This window comes from Salvelinus sp. IW2-2015, linkage group LG5 (genome assembly GCF_002910315.2).
Source record: "Salvelinus sp. IW2-2015 linkage group LG5, ASM291031v2, whole genome shotgun sequence".
In the NCBI taxonomy this organism is placed as follows: Eukaryota; Metazoa; Chordata; class Actinopteri; order Salmoniformes; family Salmonidae; genus Salvelinus; species Salvelinus sp. IW2-2015.
In genome coordinates, this window is record NC_036844.1 from 22269421 (window position 1) to 22296877 (window position 27457).

Below are 27457 nucleotides of genomic sequence, written 5' to 3' on the forward strand. Positions count from 1 at the left end.
GTGTATAAAAAAGCTGACAGTCTATTGATAAAAATTCTTTATATCTATTTCTTACTTCAATAATACAACCATAAAAAAAACTCAAACGAACAGAGACTTGTCAGTCAATCGTAGTATGTAACCCCCTGCTTTACCAGGGCTAAAATGAACAGAGATTTAAAAAAAACATTTTTTAAAGAAATATTTCGTTGGAACATTTCCAATCCAAAAACTGGATAAAAGTAATTCTTTTTTTTCTTTAAATACATTTACAAAAGATCATAAATCCATTGAAATGAATAAAAACAAACATTTTGGTCGTTGACAGAGAAAGACATGACCTCTAGTAAGGTCTCACCAGGCACAGCTTAGCTACAGTACAAGGTTACATTATGGTTGCTATGGTTTTGGTTACTCCAGTCTGAGCGACATTGTGCAGTGACACACATTCAAACATGTTGTTAACAAATAACATTCAACACATTGTGTGCCATGGAGTGCTATGGTACATGCAACTCATATGTGCTGTGAGAAGCATTGGAAAAAAACACGATTCCTCACTGAATGTCCCAATCATCATTACATTTCACTGTAGTCCCTTATATGTCACTGGGAATTAGCGTAGATGTCAGTCTCGTCATCAAAGTTATAATTTGCTTCAAAAAACACCAGGAAAATGAATATTCAAAACAATTTACTTTTCTCGTGAGGTCACTTCATGTTAACACAGCTTTCTGCACTTAGATATTCTTGAACATAACAACTTCAGAACATGAATCCCAGTTACATCTATTTTTTTTGCCAAATAGAAACACATTGGGTAACTGGTTGTGGACCACTGACAAAGAAGTGTGTGTGGAGGTGGTTCAAAACACATTTAGGAATAAAACTAGCTCTCGATTTGTTATAATGCTGTCTTCGATCTGTTATAATGACACATAGCCAAGTCAAGTGGTGAGGTCCTGAAGGTCAGTGCAATCTCTCATGGCTAAAGAGGGAGGAAATACATGTAATGACCACATTGCCAACTAGTAATGGTATTTCATATAAATAATCAAATGGACATAGCAAAAGAACAGGTCAAGGCTCAGTAAAATTAAACCATAGTTTGTTTGGTGCATTGTAAAATGAGAAATGGGACTATCCAAGAGTGAGCCGTTATTTTGTCAGATTTTCTTAAAAACACTGTGCAAATTCTATTTCTGGAGTCACGTTGTGTGTAACCTGTGGTTATCTGATGATAAAGATGGGGCCTGTTGTACCTCGTGTTGCTGTTGTGGTTGCTGTGGTTTCCCTGAGTCTCTCCCACAGCTGCAGCAGCTGGCCTCCAGCCTGGGGCTCCAACTCCTACACCAGGAAGCAGAGAGGGTGGAGAAGTGAGGAAGGAGAGTGAGATGAGATGAAAACCAAATTAGTTACATTTCAGACATAGAAATATACAGACCATAGATGGAAATTAGCTATTTAGCAATATATTGGTTGTGCATCCTCCCCGACAAATAAACCAGTCATCTCACTTGATGTCTTGCAGGGCATTTTAGTGGGTGTGTTCTGTCAAGATGGTTTAATGAGTCTTCAACTATTGAATCTTGTTTGTGACAATATTGTTCTCTGATAGCGGGATCATCTTGAACCCACATCTTAACAGTAGTCTGAGGTCATTCTGACCATATTAGCTGTGTAACATATCTGTTTGTTCATTTGATTATATTGGTTTTATATTGGTCCTAGTCTTTGGAAATGTTGTGACTGTATTGATGTTAGTCAGGTAACCCACCTGTCCGTCTCTGCTGATCTGCACCTTCTTGTTGTCATTCCAGGGGTTGAGCAGCTGGTGAGTACACTGGAAGGGCAGGCTCTCCTTCCTGGTCCACTCCACACTGAAGACCCCCCCCAGCCCTGTGGAGCCCCAGTCCTGACAGCGCTCCTGTCCAATGACAGACGTCATCCGTGCATAGCCCTGAGGCACGAAATGTACATGTTACAGCCTGCCATTCTCCATTTCCTCTCACTTACACACACACACACACACACACCTGGAAGTGTCCGGAGCCCTGCACAGAGAAGACCAGGAAGACCAGGCTGCTCTCCAGGAAGGCTCTGTTGAGTTTGAGCTCGTTGCTGGGCGTGGAAGACCAGATTCCTCTCTGCTGGGAGATGTCAATGTTCCTCAGGTTGCTGCTCTTCATGATGAAGTAACGCACCGGTGCAACGCCTGGCCTCGGGGACGGAGACTTGGAGCACTGAGGGAGACATTGAGTTGAGAAACTATGATATATTTAGATTTACACACTGGGATAAAGGACTTTAACCATTGCTGGAGACAAACCTGTAGTAATAATGATATTGGTTATTTGTGTACCTTTCCTGATGAGGTGGGGGAGGGGCTGGGACAGGGGCTGGGGAAGCCGAGTGAAGCCGATTCAGGAGACTTGGGGGTGGAGGAGTGGTCTTCTGTGGGGCGCCTGGAGCCCTTGTCCCTGCTGCCATGGGGGGCTTTGGGGTGCAGGAGGGCCGAGGCAGGGGAGAGTCTGGAGGACCTGGAGGAAGAGGGGAGGGGTGGATGGTCTGAGGGGTTAGAGGACTGGCCTGGAACTGGACATAAATCAGGTTTACAAAAATGTAATTAACAGGTTGATTCAGCCTTCGCTAACCTATAAGGCAGGGTTAGGCAACTAGATTCAGCCACGGGCGGATTCTTGTTGGAGCAGATGGTCGGGAAGCCAGAACATAATTATAATAATTTGTACACTGCAAATTGACTACAACTAAGCCCAAAGAGATTGTTATTTTCATTGATTACATTGAGACACGATCGCGTCTTTTTTTTAAATTTATTCTTGGGAATACTTGGGAACAGATTTCCTAAATTAAACAACTTTTTTGCTGAATTCCTTGTGATTTCTTTTTTTGCCGCCCCCCTCCCCCCAAAACAATATATATATATATATATCTTGCAGGCCAGTTTTGGTCTGCGGGCTGCCTGTTGCCGACCCTTGCTATAAGGCATTGTAATGTAAATACTGAGATAAAACATTTGATCATAGTTGGTCCATTTCCCATACTGACACATCTAAACCCCTCTCCTCACCTGTCTGTGGCTGTGTGTGAGGGGGCGGGGATGAGGGGTTCGTCAGGGAGCTCTGGGATGTCAGGGCTGGCTGTGGGGCCGGAGGTTCTCCTGCTGTTGGCGTTCCTCCAGGAGGAGGTCTGGGGGGGCTCCTCAGAGGACATGGGCCGGGGCCTCTGGCCAATCCCTGTGGGCTGCTGCAGCCCTGCAGTCTGATCCTCAGCCCCCAGCACCTGGAGACAGGATGAGGATGGATGGGTCAGTGACAGGGACAGCTAACAGGCTTGACAGCTAACAGGCTTACAGGCCCATTTACTGTGGTATTTACAGCATTTCTTTCATAATTTAAGCCAGAGTGTAGAACTGACCGACACCAGGGCCCGTATGGTGGCCTCATCCAGCTGGGACCAGGGCTTGGAGGGGGAGCGGATCCTCCTCAGGAACAAACCGTGCCACTTCTGCCTCAGCTGGAACACCAGACCCACCATCTGACAGACAGAAGGATGGGAGGGAGGAAAGTAGTGAGGGAGGAGAGAGTGGGTAATACAGCTGAGAATATGAGCACTAAATGCAAACTGCAGTTTAAATGAAATGCCAAGTTGTATTGCTTGAAGGGCACGTTGAGTATATTAGCAATGCAAAATAACCAACCTTGATCCTCACCTCTTTGTCCAGTTTGAAGTTGAGCCACTCGTCGATCTTCATCTGAGCCAGGTTGGCTGTGGAGCGATCCTCAATCTCACTGTCACTGCTCTCATTCACCACGTCATCTACAGCAGGCACATTGGAGGTTAGGTTTCGTTGTTTACAGAACACACATCATCTAGTGACCATACAGGCAGAGAGTGATATCTACAAGTAGGGCTGGGCGTTACAGCCAAAATATAATATCACAACATTTTTCTCATGTTTGACAGTATTCAACAGTATTTTATGCTTCTGAATAAAAGTTCTAAATATATTAAAGAGTAGTGCTTGACCCTAGGATGGCAACAAATGGATTCTTAGTGGTTTTAAAGGCTTTCTCCAATGATTATTTTATGGACAAAACTGACAGAAAAGTAGTCCAATATGGAGAACTTTCATTTATTTAGCGCTGGATCAACCTATCATTATAGACAATATTGTAAAAATCCACAGGTATTCACGATATACCACCCAACCCTATCTACAAGTCTCTTTGGAGCAGTCATGACACATTGGTTTCCTTACCTTGCATGCTTTGGTTTAGTTTCTCTGGCACTGTTTCCACATGCTAATGTTTTTACATTTGTGGCACAAATCCCATTCAAGTCATGGGACCGCTATTAGCATTTCTCGCACATCATGTCCAAATCATCCGAAAGTACCTAAAATTGATTGTGAAGCTCAACAAAGTCACTTATAGATGTTTTCAACATGATGCGTGAAAAATGCTAAAATCGGTCCCCTTACTTAAAACCTCTACGGGATCGGTGTCCCCCCTGCAGGTCGGTTGAGTTAAGTACATTTTACATTTACATTTAAGTCATTTAGCAGACGCTCTTATCCAGAGCGACTTACAAATTAGGCCATTGTGAATAGCATGAGGTTGTAAGTAACACATTTTTCCCCCAGGACATAGACATATCTGATATGGGCAGAACGCTTAAATTCTTGTTAATCTACCTACACTGCCCAATTTACAGTAGCTATTACAGTGAAAGAATGCCATGCTATTGTTTAAGGAGAGTGCACAATTATGAACTTGAAAATGTATAAATAAACCAAATGGGCACATTTGGGCAGTCTTGATACAACATTTTGAACAGATATGCAATGGTTCATTGGATTAGTGTAAAACTTCGCACACACTGCTGCCATCTAGTGGCCAAAATCTAAATTGCGCCTGGGCTGGAATAATACATTATGGCCTTTCTCTTGTATTTCAAAGATGATACCAAACGCATGTTTTTTTCTTTGTATTATCTTTTACCAGATCTAATGTGTTATATTATCCTACACTAATTTCACATTTCCACAGACTTCAAAGTGTTTCCTTTCAAATGGTATAAAGAATATGCATATCCTTGCTTCAGGGTTTGAGCTACAGGCAGTTAGATTTGGGTATGTCATTTTTCGCAATTTATTTTAAAAAAAGGGTCAGATCCTTAAGAGGTTTTTGGGATTTCACATTAGCATGTGAAAACAGTGCCAGGGAAACTAAACCAAAGCATGGATTACTGTCATACCTTGTCCATAGACCGCTTACAGGGTAAGGAAAGCAATATATAATTTTGCAATATGGATAAACTATCCCTTTAAGTGTATTACAAATACAGGCAAAACTTGAGTAACTCAATTCTTAAATTTAGTTAAATTAAAATATTATACACAACGTGTAGTAAAGGATGTTTCCTTCAGTTAGATAACCCTACCTTTCTGAACAGCAGGTTCTTGTAGGGCTGTGCTGGGCAGTTTGGCACAGCCCCCGAAGATGGCTATGGTTATGGGGGAGACCACAGAGCAGCAGCGGATGCTAGCTATCCTATGGGCTCGCGTCATCTCGTCATAGATCAACCAATCGGTGGGCAGGGACTGGACGGCTGCCACCTGACCATTGGCTGGGGGGATCTACGAGATGAAGGAACAAGTACAAACATGTTTTTAGTTTGTTGCTTTGAGTCAGGGTTGGTTTGGGTTTATAGGGTTTGAGTATATACAGTGGGGCAAAAAAGTATTTAGTCAGCCACCAATTGTGCAAGTTCTCCCACTTAAAAAGAGGCCTGTAATTTTCATCATAGGTACACTTCAACTATGACAGACAAAATGAGAAAAATAAATCCAGAAAATCACATTGTAGGATTTTTAATGAATTTATTTGCAAATTATGGTGGAAAATAAGTATTTGGTCAATAACAAAAGTTTCTCTCAATACTTTGTTATATACCCTTTGTTGGCAATGACAGAGGTCAAACGTTTTCTGTAAGTCTTCACAAGGTTCACACACTGTTGCTGGTATTTTGGCCCATTCCTCCATGCAGATCTCCTCTAGAGCAGTGATGTTTTGGGGCTGTTGCTGGGCAACACGGACTTTCAACTCCCTCCAACGATTTTCTATGGGGTTGAGATCTGGAGACAGGCTAGGCCACTCCAGGACCTTGAAATGCTTCTTACGAAGCCACTCCTTCGTTGCCCGGGCGGTGTGTTTGGGATCATTGTCATGCTGAAAGACCCAGCCACGTTTCATCTTCAATGCCCTTGCTGATGGAAGGAGGTTTTCACTCAAAATCTCACGATACATGGCCCCATTCATTCTTTCCTTTACACGGATCAGTCGTCCTGGTCCCTTTGCAGAAAAACAGCCCCAAAGCATGATGTTTCCACCCCCGTGCTTCACAGTAGGTATGGTGTTCTTTGGATGCAACTCAGCATTCTTTGTCCTCCAAACACGACGAGTTGAGTTTTTACCAAAAAGTTCTATTTTGGTTTCATCTGACCATATGACATTCTCCCAATCTTTTTCTGGATCATCCAAATGCTCTCTAGCAAACTTCAGACGGGCCTGGACATGTACTGGCTTAAGCAGGGGGACACGTCTGGCACTGCAGGATTTGAGTCCCTGGCGGCGTAGTGTTACTGATGGTAGGCTTTGTTACTTTGGTCCCAGCTCTCTGTAGGTCATTCACTAGGTCCCCCCGTGTGGTTCTGGGATTTTTGCTCACCGTTCTTGTGATCATTTTGACCCCACGGGGTGAGATCTTGCGTGGAGCCCCAGATCGAGGGAGATTATCAGTGGTCTTGTATGTCTTCCATTTCCTAATAATTGCTCCCACAGTTGATTTCTTCAAACCAAGCTGCTTACCTATTGCAGATTCAGTCTTCCCAGCCTGGTGCAGGTCTACAATTTTGTTTCTGGTGTCCTTTGACAGCTCTTTGGTCTTGGCCATAGTGGAGTTTGGAGTGTGACTGTTTGAGGTTGTGGACAGGTGTCTTTTATACTGATAACAAGTTCAAACAGGTGCCATTAATACAGGTAACGAGTGGAGGACAGAGGAGCCTCTTAAAGAAGAAGTTAGAGGTCTGTGAGAGGCAGAAATCTTGCTTGTTTGTAGGTGACCAAATACTTACTTTCCACCATAATTTGCAAATAAATTCATAAAAAATCCTACAATGTGATTTTCTGGAATTTTTTTTCTCATTTTGTCTGTCATAGTTGAAGTGTACCTATGATGAAAATTACAGGCCTCTCTCATCTTTTTAAGTGGGAGAACTTGCACAATTGGTGGCTGACTAAAAAACCTTTTTGCCCCACTGTATGGTTTGGACTAAATGGAAGCATACAGTAAAAAAAAAAAGATGAAGACAGGAAGCACCTACTGTATTTAAGAAAACTGCACTAAACAGGGTTCACTGAAGAAGACCCTTTGCTCCACTAGGAGTTAAATAAGAAGTCAGTCAAGTAAGTGAAGAGAGGATGTGCGCTAGCTACCTTCTTGTGGGGCTGTGGCTGGCTGAGGATGGAGGTGGGGTGGAAGCGGACCCTCTTCTCCTTGGCCCCAGACAGAGAACAGCTCTCACGGTCCACATGGATCAGGTTGGGGTACATTCCGGCCACCAGGGCTGCCTTCACCACTGACCAGTTCTCAGAGTTCAGGTTCACGTCACGGATGTCCCCGCCGCCCCGTGCCCGCACAAAGCCTGGTGGTGGAATACACAATGGAAAATATTCCTCTTTCTGAAAAATGTTCTGTGAGGGTGCTGTCCTTCGAGGGAGCCGTGGTGGTGCTGTGTGTAAGAGAGTGTAAGGGGGAGGTGGGAGGGACAAAGAAAATTCCACAGGATATGAGTCGCAGTGGTGCTGTGTGTGGGGGTGGGGGGGGACACAGGACATGGTGGGCACCAAGACATGTGGATGACTCACAAGGCTATTCATTTCACAGAGGGTCAGTTGGAGGTTGTGTGGGCTTCAGTAAAGCATTAGTCTTTATCCAACACCACTTACAGTCAAATTAATACATTCAGTATACAAACAACCTTGGTCCACCATGCTCCACCTGAGCCCTTAGAACCACTGTATTACTGAGAAGGAGAGCATACAACAAGATAGATAAGGCTGACCTATGGCTCGGAGCTGTCCTAGCAGCTGGGTCCTCATCCCTATGATGATCTCCATGGTAGCCTGGGACAGGAAGTTCTTCTCACAGAAGGACCTTTCCCAGCCATCGGTGCGGGCCTTCTGCCAAGCCTACAACACAGCAAGAGAGATGTAATTAGGAACATGTCGCTTGGACAGTGTTTTTTTCATTACGATTTGGGCAGTCAAATCAAGCTAATAACAAATGAAACATTTAGCTCTAAACATCTCAACAGCAATTTGACAGAGTTTTTTCATTAAACCCCAAATTCCCACCGTTACCTGGAAGGCTCGGAGCAGGGCCATATGGTCGCTGAAGGTCCCTGCAGTAAAGCGCTTCCGGCACAGCATGGATGCCCTCTTCTGGGAGGCCTGGGAGGGCAGCACAAAGGGGTCGCGATGGGCCAGCGTGCAGGCGATGGTCAAGATGGGGTCTAGGCACTTCAGCACCACGGCACACAGCACCATCTTGCCCAGGTGGGGCTCCACAGGCAGGTCAGCCAGGTGGTAGCCCAGCTCCGTCAGGTCCTCCCACGGGTCCATGGCATCTATGGTCTATGGATTGGGGATCAATTTAATGGTTAGTGTTGTGTTCTATCTATGGTCATTATGTAGAGTCACAGTGCCAAGAACTGATGCCCTCCACCTCAATAACAAAAATAGTCAATGATAAAGGACAGAAGATAAAATATTATTCAGGTCATGATTGGTTCAAAACAAAAAATATATTTTACCTTGAGCATCTGCACCGCGTTTTTTACAATGAGGATGGGAGGTGGTTCAGGTGCTTTGGACAGGAATTCAGCGATGGAACAGGTGATTGGGGCCAACAGCTTGGTGTGGAGACAGAGTTCCTGAAAGAGAGAGAGAAATGGGAGGAGTTAACTACCACAATCAACACTGCCTTATGAGTGTGTGAGGGGTATGCTTGCATGCAAGGGTTTATAATAACTTTATCTGTATAAAGTATGCTTCATACATTCTGCTTGAAGTGTGTGTACCTGCAGGGGCATCCTCAGTAGCTGGGGCACCTGGTACTCCAGCATGTTGTTAAAGCGGAGATGACTGAAGAGGTGGAAGCAGATCCCTGGTCGGCAACGTCCAGCTCTGTCAAACAACACAGGAATCATTCATAAGAGGGCTTAAGACATTATGAGGCTTCATAATAGATGATACTCCCTTATGATATGTCTATAGAGTGCCTCTGTGGTAGGGCTCAGATGTACACTGTGCCTCACCTGCCCTTCCTCTGCAGAGAGCTGGCCTTGGAGATCCACACCATCTTCAACATGGTCACATGGTTCAGGGCATCAAAGGACTTCTGTGATAGTGAAACAAATCACGTATCAGATTTGCTATTCTGCCACGGAGGCGTGCCGTACTCTGCCACGGAGGCGTGCCGTACTCTGCCACGGAGGCGTGCCGTACTCTGCCACGGAGGCGTGCCGTACTCTGCCACGGAGGCGTGCCGACGTAAGCCACGGAGGCGTGCCGACGTAAGCCACGGAGGAGTGCCGTACTCTGCCACGGAGGCGTGCCGACGTAAGCCACGGAGGCGTGCCGTACTCTGCCACGGAGGCGTGCCGACGTAAGCCACGGAGGCGTGCCGACGTAAGCCACGGAGGCGTGCCGACGGAGGCGTGCCGACGTAAGCCACGGAGGCGTGCCGACGGAGGCGTGCCGACGTAAGCCACGGAGGCGTGCCGACGTAAGCCACGGAGGCGTGCCGACGTAAGCCACTCCTCAGTAAAAGGCACATGACAGCCCGCTTGGAGTTTGCCAAAAGGCACCTAAAAAACTGTCAGACTGATGAATCCAAGATTGAACTCCTTGGTCTGAATGCCAAGCCTCACCTCTGGAGGAAATCTGGCACCATGCTGTGGGGATGTTTTTCAGTGGCAGGGACTGGGAGACTAGTCAGGATCGAGAGAAGATGAATGGAGCAAAGTACAGAGAGAGATCCTTGATGAAAACCTGCTCCAGAGCGCTCAGGACCTCAGACTGGTGTGAAGGTTCACTGTCCAACAGGACAATGACCCTAAGCACACAGCCAAGACAACGCAGGAGTGGCTTCGGGATCTGAATGTCCTTGAGTGGCCCAGCCAGAGCCCGGACTTAAACCCGATCGAAAAGAATGGGAGAAACTCCCCAAATACAGGTGTGCCATCTTGTAGAGTCATACCCAAGAAGAATCGAGGCTGTAATCGCTGCCAAAGGTGCTTCAACAAAGTACTGAGTAAAAGGTCTGAATACCGATGTAATGGGATATTTCCATTTCTTTTTATACATCTAAAATCCGTTTTTTGCTTTGTCATTATGGGGTATTGTGTGTAAATTGATGAGGGAAAAAATAAATAATATACATTTTAGAATAAGGCTGTAACCTAACAAAATGTGGAAAAAGTCAAGGGGTCTGAATACTTCCCGAAGGCATTGTATATACACCACCAGCACACAATGATGAGACCGGAGCTTCGAGTCACTTATTGTTGTGCAGCATGCCCCAGGTAATCTAATTACAGTATGGAATTCAACTAAAATGTTTGCCAGCTAGATTTCTTATAACTATTAAGTTAAACTGTCTCAAATGTGATAAACGTACTGCAGTTGGGCATTTGGTTTGCTAGTTGGCCCGGGTGATGTACTGGGCCATACGCACTACCCTCTGTAGTGCCTTGCGGTCGGAGGCCAAGAAGTTGCAATACCAGGCAGTGATGCAACCCGTCAGGATGCTCTAGATGGTGCAACAGTAGAATCTTTTGAGGATCTGAGGACCCATGCCAAATCTTTGGGGGAATAGGGTTTTGTCGTGCCCGCTTCACAACTGTCTTGGTGTGCTTGGACCATGTCAGTTTGTTGGCGATGTGGACGCCAAGGAACTTGAAGCTCTCAACCTGTTCCACTACAGCCCCGTCGATGAGAACGGGGACGTACTCGCTCCTACTTTTCCTGTAGTCCACAATCATCTCTTTTGTCTTGATCACGTTGAGGGAGAGGTTGTTGTCCTTGAACCACATGTTCAGTTCTCTGACCTCCTCCCTATAGGCTGTCTCCCCTCCAAACCTAGCCATTCAGCCCCTACCCAGAAAGTCATGCGCTGTCGCAATCTTCGCTCTCCCACTACTCTCTCCTCATCAATCCTATCATCTCTCCCTTCTGCTAAATACGTCTCGCTCTTGTCCTTCCCTCCTCTTTACCTTCTGTTCCACTGTATCCGCTGCTAAAGCCACTTTATATCACTCAAAATGTCAAGCTTCTGCCTCTAACCCCAGGAAACTCTTTTCCAAGTTCTCCTCCCTCGTTATTCCTCCACCCCCTCTCAGCGGACGACTTTGTCAACCACTGTGAAAAGGTTGACGACATTCGCTCAGCCTATTGAGTCCGCTGGTCCCACAGAACTACCCTACGCCTTAACCTCTTTCTCCACTCTCTCTCCAGAATAAATCCTGCGACTAGTGAGGTCAGGCCACCCGACAACCTGCCCGTTTGACCCCATCCCCTCCTCCAGACCATCTCTGGAGACCTTCTCCCATTCCTCATCAACTCATCCCTGACGACTGGCTGCGTCCTCTCGGACTTCAAAATGGCCAACCGCTCCCCTCTTCAAGAGAGCAACCCTCGAGCCCTCTAAAATCAAACTACAGACTCCCTTTTTTTCTTCTTTCCAAAACACATTCGCTATCAGAACAATTTTCTTGACCCTAACCAGTCAGGCTTCAAGACTGGTGACTCAACCGAGACTACTCTTCTCTGTGTCACGGAGGCTCGGCGCACTGCCAAAGCTGACTGTCCCTCCTCTGTCCCATCCTCCTAGATCTATCCGCTGTCTTCGACACCGTGAACCATCCAATCCTCTTCGCCATCCATCTCAGGGCGTCTAAAGGCTCTGCACACTTTTGGATTGTATCCTACCTAACAGGCCGCTCCTACCAGGTGACGTGGAGAGGATGTATCTGCACCACATACTCTCACTACTGGTGTCCCCCAGGGCTCGGTTCTAGGCCCTCTCCTCTTCATACACCAAGTCAATCGGTTCCGTCCTGTCCTCACATGGTCTCTCTCCAAGCTCTTCTCTTTCCTGGCACTCCAATGGTGGAACCAGCTTCCCCCTGAAACTAGGACAGCAGAGTCTCTGCCCATCTTTGGAAAACATCTGAAACCATACCTCTTCAAAAGAGCATCTTAAATAATGCCACCCCCCCCTCGCAAAAATGTACTTACTAGGACTGTGATATGTGGTTGGCCCATCTAGCTATCTTAAGATGAAAGCACTAACTAAGTCACTCTGGATATGAGTGTCTGCTAAATGACAAATGTCAATGTAAAATGTGTGCAGTAGACTTGTTTTCACACCTCTTTTACTTTTCCTGCGTCAATGACAAATACGACATCGTTGACAGTGATACTTGTCTCTGCGATGTTAGTGGAGAGAATCTGAGGAAGAGAGGAAAATACTTAATTTCTGAACAAGAAGCTAGGGTTGAATGGCATTTTGGTTTACAGGGGCAATCAGCAGTTGCAACAAAAAAACGTATACATATAAATTATTGATATTTACCATTGATTCTTTGAGAATATAACTTATGCGCTTGAGCTTAGTTCAAGTCTCGTACCCCATCAGAACCCAAAATATAAGCTTGTTTTACTGTGTTTGTAAACAAACACTATATAGCTTCAAAACATGATTAAAACTACAATTTTGATATCATAACTATGAATTTGAGAGTGGTTACATTTCTCTCGCCCCATCCCTCAGTTTTTTACAGAAACAGGGGCGGGGGGTACGCTTTGTTATTGTTTCTACTGCTGACTGTCGCTTTAAGGAACACTTTGGACCCAAGTGGTCAAACTGATCTTTGGTGTGTTAGCCAGCACAGTAGACGTAAAAATACACTCACTATTTTCCGGACTCCAGCTGGAGTGTTCCTCAGCACTTTCTTCTGATCCGAGGTCTGCATGTTGGAGTGGAGTGTAAAGACCTGGTACCTATGGAGAAACAACACACATATGAGGTTCTAGATGTGGTTCAAACAGGACAAATAAACAAAAAAACTCTTCATTGTCTCCTCCAAATAATCCATATTTCTTGTATAAATAGGTCTATTTGGCCATTTTTGTAAATCTAGTGAGGTTTACTAATCTGACTTGCAAATGTGTTGGGTGTAAATCAACATTTGGGTTGCATAAGCAGGAACATGGAGTAACAGCATGGGAAAAAAACAACAAAAAAAAACAGATTGATGTACAGAATAATTGACATAAATAGACAAGAGCTATGTTGAAATACCGATGGCCCAATTATGAACTATGTTGAGAGTGACACATTGCTCTTGCCAGTCATTTAACCGACGGTACCTTTGAGAGTGGTCTGTGAATCTTTTATCGTCGTACAGGATACGGTCCCTCAGACCCACTATCTCATCGTATCCAGGGAGGAAGATCAAAACCGCACCTGACATGGATAATATTTAAATTAAACTTGTCATTCTATACAAGCAAGGAAAATTGGCACTGACACTTTGTATCAAACATTTTGAAAAGTAAAAAAATACAAGACATCCAGTAGTGACTAGACAAGAGAATCTCTCACCGTCTTCTGAGCTGGTGCAAATGTTGTGCAGCAGGTGCATGATGAGGTCCAGGTCCACCCTCTCATCGTCAAAGCTGTGGTGGTATTCCTTGAGCAGCTCCTGGTCCTCCGGGCTCATCTCTGTGGTGGCAGCCTGCACCAGGGACCACTCGTCCAGCTTCCCCGCCTCCAGGGATGAGCTACCAAGGAAATGAGGCTTTCTGTTATCATCCTCCACAAACAATGCCTGGGTTTCCATGTGGTCATTCATAATAATGATAAATGGTGCTCTTACAGGTAGGATTCTAGTAGGTCCACCACTTCTGCCTGCTGGAAGTGCTTGGCCCAGTCCAGCGCAGTCCTGAAACAAACCAAATACTGATCAAGATTTAAGACTTAGTAATGGTTTATAGAGTAACTAAAAATAGGATGTATTTATACAGTTATTTAATAAACCCGTACCAGCCATTGGAGGCCTTGATTCTGACGCTGGCTCCCATACTCAAAAGCTGCTCAATATGACTGAGGAAGCCTCGACCTGCTGCCACCATGAGTGGAGTGGCGCTCGTTTCACTGTGCATGTAGTCCACTGAGGAGCAGAAGGGGAGGAGGACATATCTGGCTGATAAGTATTGAAAATATTACTCTCAAAAATATAGATTTTTGATAACATTGGTGTCATTATTTTTTACACAAATAAGACACTATATGAACAAAAGCATGTGGACAACCCTTCAAATCAGTTGCTGACAGGTGTATAAAATCAAGCACAAAGCCATGCAATCTCCACAGACAAACATTGTCAGTAGAATGGGATTACTGAGGAGCTCAGTGACTTTCAACGTAGCATTGTCATAGGATCCCACTTTTCCAACAAGTCAATTCGTCAAATTTCCCCAGTCAACTGTAAGTACTGTTATTGCGAAGTGGAAACGTCTAGGAGCAACAACGGCTCAGCCGTGAAGTGGTAGGCCACACAAACTCACAGAACGGGAACGCCGAGTGCTGAAGCACTTAAAAATCGTCTGTCCTCTTTTGCAACACTCACTACTGAGTTCTAAACTGCCTCTGGAAGCAATGTCGGCACAAGAACTGTTCGTCAGGAGCTTCATGAAATGGGTTTCCATGGCCAAGCAGCCACACGCAAGCCTAAGATCACCAAGCACAATGCCAAGCGTTGGCTGGTGTAAAGCTCGCCCGCCATTGGACTCTGGAGCAGTGGAAACGTGTTCTCTTGAGTGATGAATCACGCTTCACCAATCTGGGTTTGGCGGATGCCAGGAGAACGCTACCTGCCCCAATGCATAGTGCCAACTGTAAAGTTTGGTGGTGGAATAATGGTCTGGGGCTGTTTTTCATGGTTCGGGCTAGGTTTCTAAGTTCTAATGAAGGGAAATCTTAATGCTACCAGCATACAATGACATTCTTGATGATAAAACTTTGTGGCCACATTTTGGGAAACAACCTTTCCTGTTTCAGCATGACAATGCCTTCGTGCACAAAGCCAGGTCCATACAGAAATGGTTTGTCGAGATCGGTGAGGAAGAACTTGACTGGCCTGCACAGAGCCCTGACCACATTCCCATCGAACTCCTTGGGATGAATTGGAACGCCGACTAATGCTCGTTGCTGAATGGAAGCAAGTCCCAAAGCAATGTTCCAACATCTAGTGGAAAGCCTTCCCAGAAGAGTGGAGGCTGTTGTAGCAGCAAAATGCCAACGATTTTGGAATGAGATGTTCGACAAGCCGGTGTCCACATACTTTTGGTAATGTAGTGTAGATACAAGAATAAACTGTGGCACAAAATTAAAGATGCACACAAAACCCAGCTTACCGCTGACGTTCTCACTCAGGATGAGATTGAAGAGCTGGACGAAGGCGTCAGCGTCCTGGTTGAGGAAGATGTCTGAGATGCAGGCATCCATCTCCTTCAGCAGCCACGGGTCCAATGATGCCACATCTTTCTCATTCTGGAACAAGACATCTTGTATCAAACTAATAGCAAACCCAGTGCCACTTTTAGTAAGAACCAGCAAATATACCCTCTGTGACGTTGGTGAAGTAAAGAGTGAATAATCAGAAAATAAGTAGTGGTATCACTTTGATGCATCCTGAGTAAATACTGAAAATAACCGAAGCAACTGGGAGAAAATAACATCAAAATCATTAAGGATGTAATGATTCACCAATAAACATTTGAACCAAAAATACCTCTCATCTTTTGTGACAACTGGGTTCTCTACTTTAGTGTCAAAGCAAGCATGTAATTGTGTTGACAGTCATTGATCTACAAGTCATTTAATAATTTTGAATGCTTAACAACCCGAGGCAATATCAGTTGTTTGCAGCTTTGCGCGTTGACCAAGGAGAGGTAGGCTTTGCTGACCAGACCGCTTGCGTGCCTGTGCCATTGCGCGCATGTTGATTTTGTCCACCCACACCAGACGCGATCAGGACACGCAGGTTGAAATATCAAAACGAACTCTGAACCAACTATATTAATTTGGGGACAGGTCGAAAAGCATTAAACATGTATGCCAATTTAGCTAGCTAGCTTGCTGTTGCTAGCTAAATTTGTCCTGGGATATAAACATCAGCTTGTTATTTTACCTGAAATGCACAAGGTCCTCTACTCTGACAATTAATCCACAGATAAAAGGGTAAAAGTTTGTTTCTAGTAATCTGTCCTCCTTGAGGCTTCTTATTCTTCTTTGAACTTTATATGGCAGTTGGCAACCAACTTTAAAAAGCATTACCACTACCAGCTGAACTGGAGTGTGGACCTCAGTTCATCTTTCAAATCACCCACGTGGGTATATGCTCCTAAAAACAAATGAGGAGATAGGAGAGGCGGGACTTGCAGCACCTGGCTACGCAGACGCTCGTTGACGCGAGCGAGCAGTGTGGGTGCAATGACTGAATAACATGTGTACATTTATTTTGCGACACGAGCAGCATGTTATTCCTTATCTGGCACATCTGCGAGTCACCTTGGGAAAATGGCTTGCGCAATATTATGCTTTATTAGTTGAGTGACAACGAATGTAATTTTCTAGGTTATTTTTAGCAGATGGTCTATACATTTTATCTGGCAATACATGATCAGGGCTTACATTCAAATGTATTTTGATTGTTCAGGTTAACCAACAGCAATAGTTGGTAAGTAGTTTTATTTGAAATCTTCAATACATAGTCATTTTTAGATATACAAGGTAAAGTTGATAATTTCATAACAAGGACAAGAAGAAAGGATAAGACAAACTCACTCACTCTGTCATGGCTAGAAGGGATACAACTTTAGTCAAATGAAATCTTAAAAGTATAATTTTTGGGGGCATTTTAGCTAACCCTAACCCTTTTTCTAACCTTAACATAATTATCCTAACCTGCTGCGTATGTTCTCCTAACCCGCAAAGAAAAGTCAAATTTGACATAAGATGTATCACATCTAACCAAAACGAGCTCACTTGAGTTTGAGGGGTTTTGATGACTCAGCTCTGGACCTCAAAGCTTCAACTTGGATAATAGCTTTAAAGCACACAGTACAGCTGTCTAACAAGCTCAGAGAGGTGCAGCACATGAGCTCCATTCAGCAGCAGATTTTACATTTAGAACGGAAAATGAATGTGTTTACGCAACAAATGTTAGTGCATTGAATTGTAACACATGGATTCGTTCCTCTAATCAAACCGAATAGTTTGAAACTTAAATTTATCGTTCCTGTATCGTATCAGAGCCCATGTATCTAGATACGCATCGAATTGTCTTGAAAGGGAAAGACACACATCTCTAGAAAACATAGATATCGAGAAATGAGAATGGCCCATATCCACTTGTTCTCACCAGCTGGGTGAAAACACTGTCCCCTCCGTCGTCCAGCAGGTCGTTCTCCTGAAGGACACAGGAGGCCGAGGTGGTCTTCTCCCTCTGGGGCTCCTGGCGGAAGCCGCCCTCACGCACCTTACACCACTCTGTCAAAGACGTCTGTTGCTTTTCCTCTGCCAGGGACGACACACACATACACTCATTCATTCTGGGAGACACTGGACATCAAAGTGGAAATCAAAGAAACAATGAACGACCAATGGTTGGTAGTTACCCCTCTGGATCTCCTTTTTGTATTTCCTCATGTCTTTGTTTGAATAGCCTGTTGTCCTCAAGATGTCTTCCAGGAAAAGTTGCTTCACCTCAAATGGTCTTCCTTTGACTAGATAAAAGCAAACATTCATAATTTCTCATTTTTATTAATTTCACTTAACAAATCAGTGCTGGCAGGACCAGTCAAGACAAGTACTAGCCCCTTCCATACAGAGGTCTTCCCCTGCAATTACCTGGCTTTTGCAGGTAATGGTTTCATTGGTGAATCCCTGTCCCAATTTCAAATGAATAGATTAAGTGATTCTGTCGTGATTTCTGCACTCTCGTCTCTGTAGGTGGTCTATCCAAACACATTGAGATGACTTACTGTGGATGACAGGACAGGAGCCAAAGTAGCGGAGGAACAGCTCCACGTCCAGGGCAGCACTGGACAGGATGAGCTTCAGATTAGGCATCGTCTGGAGCATGTCCCTCATCTTGGTCAGCAGGAAGTCACTCAGACCATCCCGCTCGTGAACCTCATCCTGATTGGATAAGAGGTTGGAAGTACAGGCAAAAGGATTCCGTCATTGACATGATTTCACGCACCAGACAAAGAGATTTTTTATAATTAACCCAAGATCGACCACCGCCTGTCGTTTCCAATGGGAGCAAATTAATTATAGTGGGTAGAACAAGCAAGGAGGTGGGCAGAGCCAAGCACAAACTAGAGAGATCTTATTAGCGTGTTCTAGCATGCGTTTTCATATTTCTGTTAGGGAACACCTACTCTGTGAAGTGCGTGTGTGCAATAGCTAAATTTGCCCTTGGACTCCTAAACAATATAATTTTTTGAAACTTTGGCAAAGAGTAAAGTCTACAAAACTTTGTCCATTCTGTTCATAACAGATTTTAGTTTTGGAAACAGAAAACTATATTCATCAAAATGTTTCATTGATGACAAAATTTGCTTAATGTCGGCCAAAATCCATCTCGCTCCATCTTCACACTGGACTTCCTCATCAGCATATTTGGTGGTGAGAGGAAATGCCAACCAGATGCTTCAGATTTATACATCCGATGAAACATCTGGCTCAATGTTCTATCTGTGGCAGACCTGACAACTTTTAATAATTTTTACGAGTACCACCTCAGCGCAGCGGTGTGCGTGTTACACCCACACTGCTCAAATCGTAGGCATTTTTTTGTTGTTGCCTAATAATGATGTTAATAATGATATGGGTACTTGGTACTACAAGACCATGGTACTTGCCTACAGTGCAGCAAGAGGTACTGCCCCTCCCTACCTTCAGGTTATGCTCAAACCCTACAGCCCAACCTGAGTACTCTGTTCTGCCACCTCTGGTTTCTTGGCCCTCCTACCCCTTTGGGAACGCAGCTCCCGTTCAGCCGAGTCCAAGCTCTTCTCTACCCTGGCACCCCAATGGTGGAACCATTTTGAAAAACCTGTAACTGCAATTGTAGCCAAAACAGAAGTCTTGTATCTGATCGTAAAGAAAATTGAGGTGGTCTGTAATGATTATAGTTTCAAGTTTTAGTGTCACTTGCACAAATACAGTGAATTTCCTTTCCTACAAGCTCTAAATAATATTTAATAGGTGTCTTTATGTGGATAGAAAATGTAAACTGGCTTAATTCTGCTTGGGGAGAAAATGCTTAATTCAATTACTGGATGCAATGTAGTAGTCTAGCTTACTGTAGGCTATTTGGAATATGAAACAACTGGACTAGGCCTATATGAGCTTGTTTCAGATGTCCATTCCTGACCTCATCCATCTGGTCTGACTACTCGGCTAACAAATTCAGCATGCCTTGTTGTCATTGGTAAACTGACTACTATCACATCATTAGCAGCCTACTGTTGACAGACAGCTATATGAAGAGGAGATCAAGAACAGATTTATAAACATAGCCATACTAATCTTTAACAGTCTAACATAACTTTCTGTGGAGGATGGTATTAGCGGAATAGCTCTGTCTGCCATGTCAGTTTCCATCCACATAGCGAAGTGCACTGAACTACCACAACACGACAAATGTTACCTTGCTCGTCAATGTGCGTGCGCCTACTACGGTTGTGGAGATCAAAGGATGTGCGGGCAAGAAAGTGTCCTCGCTTAATTTACTAAACGATGTAGCTAAATACCTTCAACGAAATGTGCTTAACTAACACTGAAAAAGGGTAGGAAAAAAATGGAGAACGAACTGTTTGCCAAATACATTTTCCAAAATTGTATTTGGCAAACAGTTTGTTCTCCATTTTTTCCTACCCTTTTCCCTCACACAACAGATGCATCAACAGACAAAGAGGAGAGCTGCCATCCAGCTCCAGGGAGGAAAATAAACTCAGCAAAAAAAGAAACATCCCCTTCTCAGTCTTTCAAAGATAATTTGTAAAAATCCAAATAACTTCACAGATCTTCATTGCAAAGGGTTTAAACACTGTTTCCCATGCCTGGTCAATGAAACCTAAACAATTAATGAACATGCACCTGTGGAAGGGTTGTTAAGACACTAACAGCTTACAGACGGTAGGCAATTAAGGTCACAGTTATGAAAACTTAGGACACTAAAGAGGCCTTTCTACTGACTCTGAAAAACACCAAAAGAAAGATGCCCAGGGTCCCTGCTCATCTGCGTGAACGTGTCTTAGGCATGCTGCAAGGAGGCATGAGGACTGCAGATGTGGCCAGGGCAATAAATTGCAATGTCCGTACTGTGAGATGCCTAAGACAGCACTACAGGGAGACAGGACGGACAGCTGATCGTCCTCGCATTGGCAGACCACGTTTAACACAACCTGCACAGGATCGGTACATCCGAACATCACACCTGCGGGACAGGTACAGGATAGCAACAACAACTGCCCGGGTTACACCAGGAACGCACAATCCCTCCATCAGTGCTCGACTGTCCGCAATAGGCTGAGAGAAGCTAGACTGAGGGCTTGTAGGCCTGTTGTAAGGCAGGTCCTCACCAGACATCACCGCAACAACGTCGCCTATGGGCACAAACCCACCGTCGCTGGACCAGACATGACTGGCAAAAAGTGCTCTTCACTGACGAGTCGCGGTTTTGTCTCACCAGTGGTGATGGCCGGATTCGCGTTTATCGTCGAAGGAATGAGCGTTACACCGAGGCCTGTATTCTGGAACGGGATCGATTTGGAGGTGGAGGGTCCGGCATGGTCCGGGGCGGTGTGTCACAGCATCATCGGACTGAGCTTGTTGTCATTGCAGGCAATCTCAACGCTGTGCGTTACAGGGAAGACATCCTCCTCCCTCATGTGGTACCCTTCCTGCAGGCTCATCCTGACATGACCCTCCAGCATGACAATGCCACCACATACTGCTCGTTCTGTGCGTGATTCCTGCAAGGACAGGAATGTCAGTGTTCTACCATGGCCAGCGAAGAGCCCGGATCTCAATCCCATTGAGCACATCTGGGACCTGTTGGATCGGAGGGTGAGGGCTAGGGCCATTCCCCACAGAAATGCCCGGGCACTTGCAGGTGCCTTGGTGGAAGAGTGGGGTAACATCTCACAGTAAGAACTGGCAAATCTGGTGCAGTCCATGAGGAGGAGATGCACTGCAGTACTTAATGCAGCTGGTTGCTACACCAGTTAATGACTGTTACTTTTTATTTTGACCCCCCCTTTGTTTAGGGACACATTATTCAATTTCTGTTAGTCACATGTCTGTGGAACTTGTTCAGTTTATGTCTCAGTTGTTGAATCTTGTTATGTTCATACAAATATTTACACATGTTAAGTTTGCTGAAAATAAACGCAGTTGACAGTGAGAGGACGTTTCTTTTTTTGCTGAGTTTAGTACTACAACTATGGCGGCGGGCCAGAGCGGAGAGCTAGAGATCTCTTCTCCTTGCCCAAGTCATCTGATAGGCTCAGATCCGGGTTATGTCAAATACCACAATGTGCCAACTAGAAGCTTATTTTTGCCTATTTTTGGGTAGTCTTTCATACCAGTGTACTTTGACCTCAAATTGCATGCATGGTAGGTAAAATGCATGCAGGTTGACAGGTCTGCAAACAGTCAAGGCAGTGAACGATAACAAAAGGGCAACAATAACTTGACCTCACCACAATGACGTGAGTAACAGTGGACATTGTGGTGTCTCCGGCCATCAGTGTTCTCAGCAGGACTCCACTTGTGCAGAAGGTCAGCAGCGTCTTAGGAGAAACTCTAAAGGGTCAACCAGAGTCATTAATTTCCTCACAGTAACTCAGCCAAAGTAGACAGAGTCAGTGCCTCCCTCACTCCAACTCTTTGCTCCTACCTGCTCTCCAGGCGGATCTGGTAGCCAATGGTCTGACCGATGCTCTCCCCTCTCTCCGCAGCAACCCGCTCTGCCACAGCGATGGCTGCCAGACGCCGGGGCTGTGTGCAGAAGATCCGACAGGGGATCCCATTTCGGCTGCAGTCGTCCAGGAGGAACTGTGGAATCTGGAATGGCAAAACACTTCCCATTTAGTTTCTAGATGATCAGGAACTCTATTTACAAATTTAATACCTTATCATACCAATGCAATGCCTTTGTAGGCCATACAGTGCCTTCAGAAAGTATTCACACTTCACTTTTCCCAAATGCTGTTGAGTTACAGCCTGAATTAAAATGTGATTAAATTTCGATTTTGTGTCCACTGACCTACACACAATACCCCATAATGTCAGCAGAATTACATTTTTAGAAAATGTTACAAATTAATTACGAACGAAAGGCTGAAATGTCTCGAGTCAATAAGTATCCAATCCCTTTGTTATGGCAAGGTAAGTTAAGCAGTAAAAATGTGCTTAACAAGTCAGAGTGAGTCCATGCAACTTATGTGCAATAGTGTTAAACATTATTTTTGAAAGACTACCTCAACTCTGCACCCCATACATACAGATAACTATAAGGTCCCTCAGTCAAACAGTGAATTTCAAACACATTCAACCACAAAGACCAGAGAGATTTTCCAATGTCTCACAAAGAAGGGCACCTATTGGTAGATGGTTAAAAATAAATACAAAGCAGACATTGAATATCCCTTTGAGCATGGTGAAAATATTAATTGCCTCCCGAGTGGCGCAGTGGTCTAAGACACTGCATCGCAGTGTTAGCTGTGCCACTAGAGATTCTTGGTTTGAGTCCAGGCTCCGTCGCAGCTGGCTGCGACCGGGAGACCCATGGGGAGCCACACAATTGACCCAGCGTCGTTAGGGGAGTGTTTGGCCGGCAGGGATGTCCTTGTCCCATCGCACACTAGTGATTCCTGTGGTGGGCCAGGCACAGTACACGCTGACACGGTCGCCAGGTGTACAGTGTTTCCGCCGACACATTGGTGCGCCTGGCTTCCGTGTTAAGTGGGCATTGTTTCAAGAAGCAGTGTGGCTTGGATGGGTTGTGTTTCGGAGGACGCACGGTTCTCGACCTTCGCCTCTCCAGAGTCCGTATGGGAGTTGCAGCGATGGGACAAGACCATAACTACCAATTGGATACCACGAAATTGGGGAGAAGAGGTAAAATAATATATAAATACTTTTTTTATATTACACTTTGTATGGTGTATCAATACACCCAATCACCACATAGATACAGGCTTCCTTCCTAACTCAGTTGCCGGAGTGGAAGAAAACCGCTCAGGGACTTCACTATGGAGGCCAATGGTGACATTAAAACAGTTACAGAGTTTAATGACTGAGAACAGATCAACAACATTGTAGGTACTCCACAATGCTAACCTAAATGACGGAGTGAAAAGAAGGAAGCCTGTACAGAATACAAATAAATATATATAAATATAAAATATATAAATATATATAATATACACTGGAGTTGCTTACCAAGACAATATTGAATGCTTGAAAATCTCTGACAAGACTTGAAAATGTCTGTCTAGTAATGATCAGCAACCAACTTGACAGAGTATGAAGAATTGTTTAAATAATAAAATGTTCAAATATTGTCTGGTTTGTACTTTCTCATTAAGACTCACAGCTGTAATCGCTGTGAAAGGTGGTTCTAACATGTATTGACTCAGGGCTGTGCCCATTATTCTTTTGAAAATTCTTCAAGCTCTGTCAAATTAGTTGTTGATCATTGCTAGACAACCATTTTCAGGTCTTGCCATAGATTTAAATCAAAACTCAGCCAATCAGGAACATTCACAAACTTCTTGGTAGGCAACTCCATTGGCCTTGTGTTTTAGGTTATTGTTATTTTGTAAGGTGAATTTATCTTGCAGTGTCTGGTGGAAAGTAGACAACCAGGTTTTCCTCTAAGATTTTGACTGTGTATAACTCCATTCTGTTGTTTTTTTATCCTGAAAAACTCCCCAGTCCTTAACGATTACAAGCATACCCGTAACATGATACAGGAATCACTATGCTTGAAAATATATTGAGTGGTGCTCAGCAATGTGTTGTATTGGATTTGTCCCAAACATAACACTTTGTATTCAGTACAAAAAGTGAACTGCTTTGTTAAATCCTTTTGCTGTATTACTTTAGTGCCTTGTTGCAAACAGGATGCATGTTTTGGAATATTTTTTATTCTGTTCAGGCTTCCTTCTGTCTCAATTAGGTTAGTATTGAGAAGTACCTATAATTTCCTCCGTTTTTTCCTGTCACAGCATTTAAACTCAGTAAATATTATTGGCCTCATGGTGAAATCCCTGAGCGGTTTCCTTCCTCTCCGGCAATTGAGTTAAGAAGGACGCCTGTATCTTTGTAGTGACTGGGTGTATTGATACACCATCCAAAGTGTAATTAATAACTTCACCATGATCAAAAGAACATTTAATGTCAGTTATAATTATTTTTACCCATCTACCAATAGGTGCCCTTCTTTGCGAGGCACTGAAAAACCTTGGTCTTTGAGGTTGAATCGGTTTGAAATTCACTGCTCGACTGAGGGGACCTTACAGATAATTGTAATCATGTTAAACACTATTATTGCACACAGAATGAGTCCATGCAACTGATGGTGACTTATTAAGCACATTTCTACTCCTGAACAAATTTTTGCTTACCATAACAAAGAGGTTGAATACTTATTGACTAAAGACATTTCAGCTTTTCATTTGTTATTAATTTGTTTAAAAAAATTCCAAACATAATTCCACTTTAACATTATGAGGTATTGTGTGGAGGCCAGTGACACAAAATCTAAATCAATTTTAAATTCAGACAACAAAATGTTGAAAAAGTCAAGTGGCGTGAATTCTTTATGGCACTTTATGTGGACAGTGATGTAAAATGTTTCTCCCCCTCACCTGTGTAGTTTTCCCCGAGCCGGTCTCCCCCACCACTAGGACAACACGGTTGTCTTTGATGACCTGGACGATCTCCTCCTGGCGCTCGTACACAGGAAGCGAGCGGCGGAAGAAGTCCAGTTCAGATGGGCCCCTCTTCTGGGGCACCTGTGGAATGCCATTGTTGAGCCGCCCACTGGTCCTGTTCTTGTCACGGCTGCTCTCTGGTGGAGAAAAAAAAGAGGAGCAGAGTAATGTTAAAACTTTGAATTGTCAACACATTATTTTAACAGATAGATAACTTATTCATTCATCAGTACATTGTTATTAAAAACAAAGGTTGACAAGGTCTCCCATTGACATCAATGCATTATTAACCCTGAAATATAACTGCCACTTACCAGCCTCAATGGCCACAGACAGGCCCCTCTCAGTGCGAGGCAGTAGGTCTGTGCGCTCCTTGTTGGTGATGGGGAACCTCTGCAGCAGGCTCCGCACCGCGTGCTTGGAATTGTGGGAAAGGTTGAAAGTCATGATGGACTGGGCAGTCTCTGAGCCATCCTTCTTTCTGATAGTGAGGGTCCGGCTTGATCCTTTTCTGAAAATGAATGAATTAAGGATTTTAGACTTGAAGCACAGCACACTTTAGTAAACCTGATGGATGCTTTTAGGGAGTTACATTTCCAGTACAATATTGAGGAGGGATACAGAAACTTTTCTATTCAAGTATCGCTTTTAAAATAGGAGTATCCATGGTTGACCTAAGACTACGGGCTCTGACACCTGATGTGAAGTTGTATCGCTTACCCTCTGCTTTTAGAGATATATCCAAGGGACTGTGCAAAGCGATGGATGAAGGCTCTCTCAGTACTAGACAGGGAGGAAGGAAACTCCATTTCTGTAAAATCAAAAAGAACTGATGTAGTATACTACATCACATAATCCAAATGTCTCCATGAAGCACCACTTCATCACATGAGTAGAATTAACATTTTATGTTACCTTTTTGCTCACTGTACTGAAACCTCTCAAGGGAGATGTTGACAGCAATCTTAACTTCTTCGTCGATGCGTATGTCTTTCAGCCCTTTGCCCCTGGGCCCCCCACCACCAGAGTGTTTTGATTTGCCCATGGCAGGCTTGGGTGAGGCATTACTAGGACGTGACATGATGCACTGTAGAACACAAGTGTTAATAAGATGTAGCTAGCTAATAAGCAACCAACCTGCAATCTCCCTAGATGACGGTCACATTTTAGTTACTTGGACTAGCTAGCTAGAGACAAAAAGATTGAGCTACTATGCAAGTGGCCAGATGCTGACAAAGATTCACTGTTAGCTACTTCTGACTGACTCTCCTCTACCTAACGTTAGTTATTCATAAATTCGGACATAACTTAGTTAGCTAGCCATAGCTTTCACCAGAGGCTGAGCTTCTGTGACTGACAGTGTGAGCCATGCATTACTTTTAGCAAATCTTTGAGTAAAAATCGAACTAATGACATGTGTTGATTTTGTTAGCCACCTTAACTAACTCGTTAGTAACTCAGAAACATAGCTAGCTAGCTATTATCTGCAAGCAAAAACTAATGTTAGCTGTCTAGTTACCTAACCCAGTAACGTTACTGGTAGCTAGCTATCGTTAGCCAGGTTGCTAGCTAGCGGAATTAAGCTAGCTAACGTTAACTAGTTAGCATAGCTACAGAGACATAGCAAACGTGTCATTGAACTTTATCAATCCTTGAGTTAATTATACATGCATGTCATAGATACAATGTTTCACATATAGCTAGGTAACGTTTTAACTAGCTAATACCGATGTCAGATCCCGCTCGTGCGCCTCTGTTCGTCTGATCCAGCAGTTTGTAAACGCTGACCGACTTCATGAGATTCAGATAAATCACCACTAGAGGTGCATGATCAGAGATACTTTAGAAGAGATGGAAAACACCATTGGAATCGTATTGATGTCCATTATGTGCGCTGCACATCGCGTGGAGCATTCTGGGCGAATCAGGGACAATGAGAGCTCTCATTCAAGGAGTGAATGGGGGTCAATTGGGCGCTAGCTCAAAAAGAAAATATTAGCATGAATTGCATCAACAAGAATTACAATACTACAAATATTTTCCGATATGTGATATAATTAACTTGCTATATGTAATATTGTACAGCTTTGGAATCGTGACATTACGTACCAGGGTCGTTACAGTACTTTCGATTAAAATAGGCACGTTTCTCAACTCATACCCTGACTTGGAGAAGTCACACATATGCCCAGGCCGTGAGCAGGCAAACAGGCCCAACCCCCACACTTACACTAGCCCAAGCCAATGGCATGTACCAGATGCTCAGCAGGCTCTGCTCACACTTACTGTCCTGAGACCAAACCACA

The 27457-nt window shown here is 44.2% G+C and overlaps 1 protein-coding gene across 3 annotated transcripts; it reads right to left on the bottom strand.

The window, feature by feature from the left end:
- Window positions 1–22: 22 nt before the first annotated feature.
- On the bottom strand, window positions 23–27010 carry LOC111964062 (3'-5' RNA helicase YTHDC2). Of its 3 annotated transcripts, none has more exons than XM_023987746.2 (32): window positions 26879–27010; window positions 26067–26238; window positions 25872–25962; window positions 25466–25662; window positions 25086–25288; window positions 22109–22275; window positions 21912–22014; window positions 18180–18336; window positions 17814–17921; window positions 17558–17712; window positions 15549–15684; window positions 14176–14302; window positions 14009–14074; window positions 13735–13913; window positions 13500–13596; window positions 13043–13130; window positions 12498–12578; window positions 9383–9465; window positions 9146–9251; window positions 8879–8998; window positions 8427–8699; window positions 8129–8255; window positions 7500–7708; window positions 5446–5641; window positions 3713–3819; window positions 3418–3537; window positions 3071–3282; window positions 2342–2519; window positions 2016–2222; window positions 1757–1939; window positions 1242–1326; window positions 23–967 (listed from the first exon to the last, which is right to left on the bottom strand). In XM_023987746.2, exons 2-32 carry the CDS (start codon window positions 26230–26232, stop codon window positions 927–929), a joined length of 4368 nt encoding a protein of 1455 aa, XP_023843514.1. In that variant the 5' UTR covers window positions 26233–26238; window positions 26879–27010; the 3' UTR covers window positions 23–926. The 3 variants fall into 3 exon arrangements, with proteins under 3 accessions (XP_023843514.1, XP_023843513.1, XP_023843515.1); XM_023987745.2 differs by having other exon boundaries at window positions 3701–3819; window positions 26879–27006; XM_023987747.2 differs by lacking the exon at window positions 12498–12578 and having other exon boundaries at window positions 3701–3819; window positions 26879–27007.
- Window positions 27011–27457: the final 447 nt, after the last annotated feature.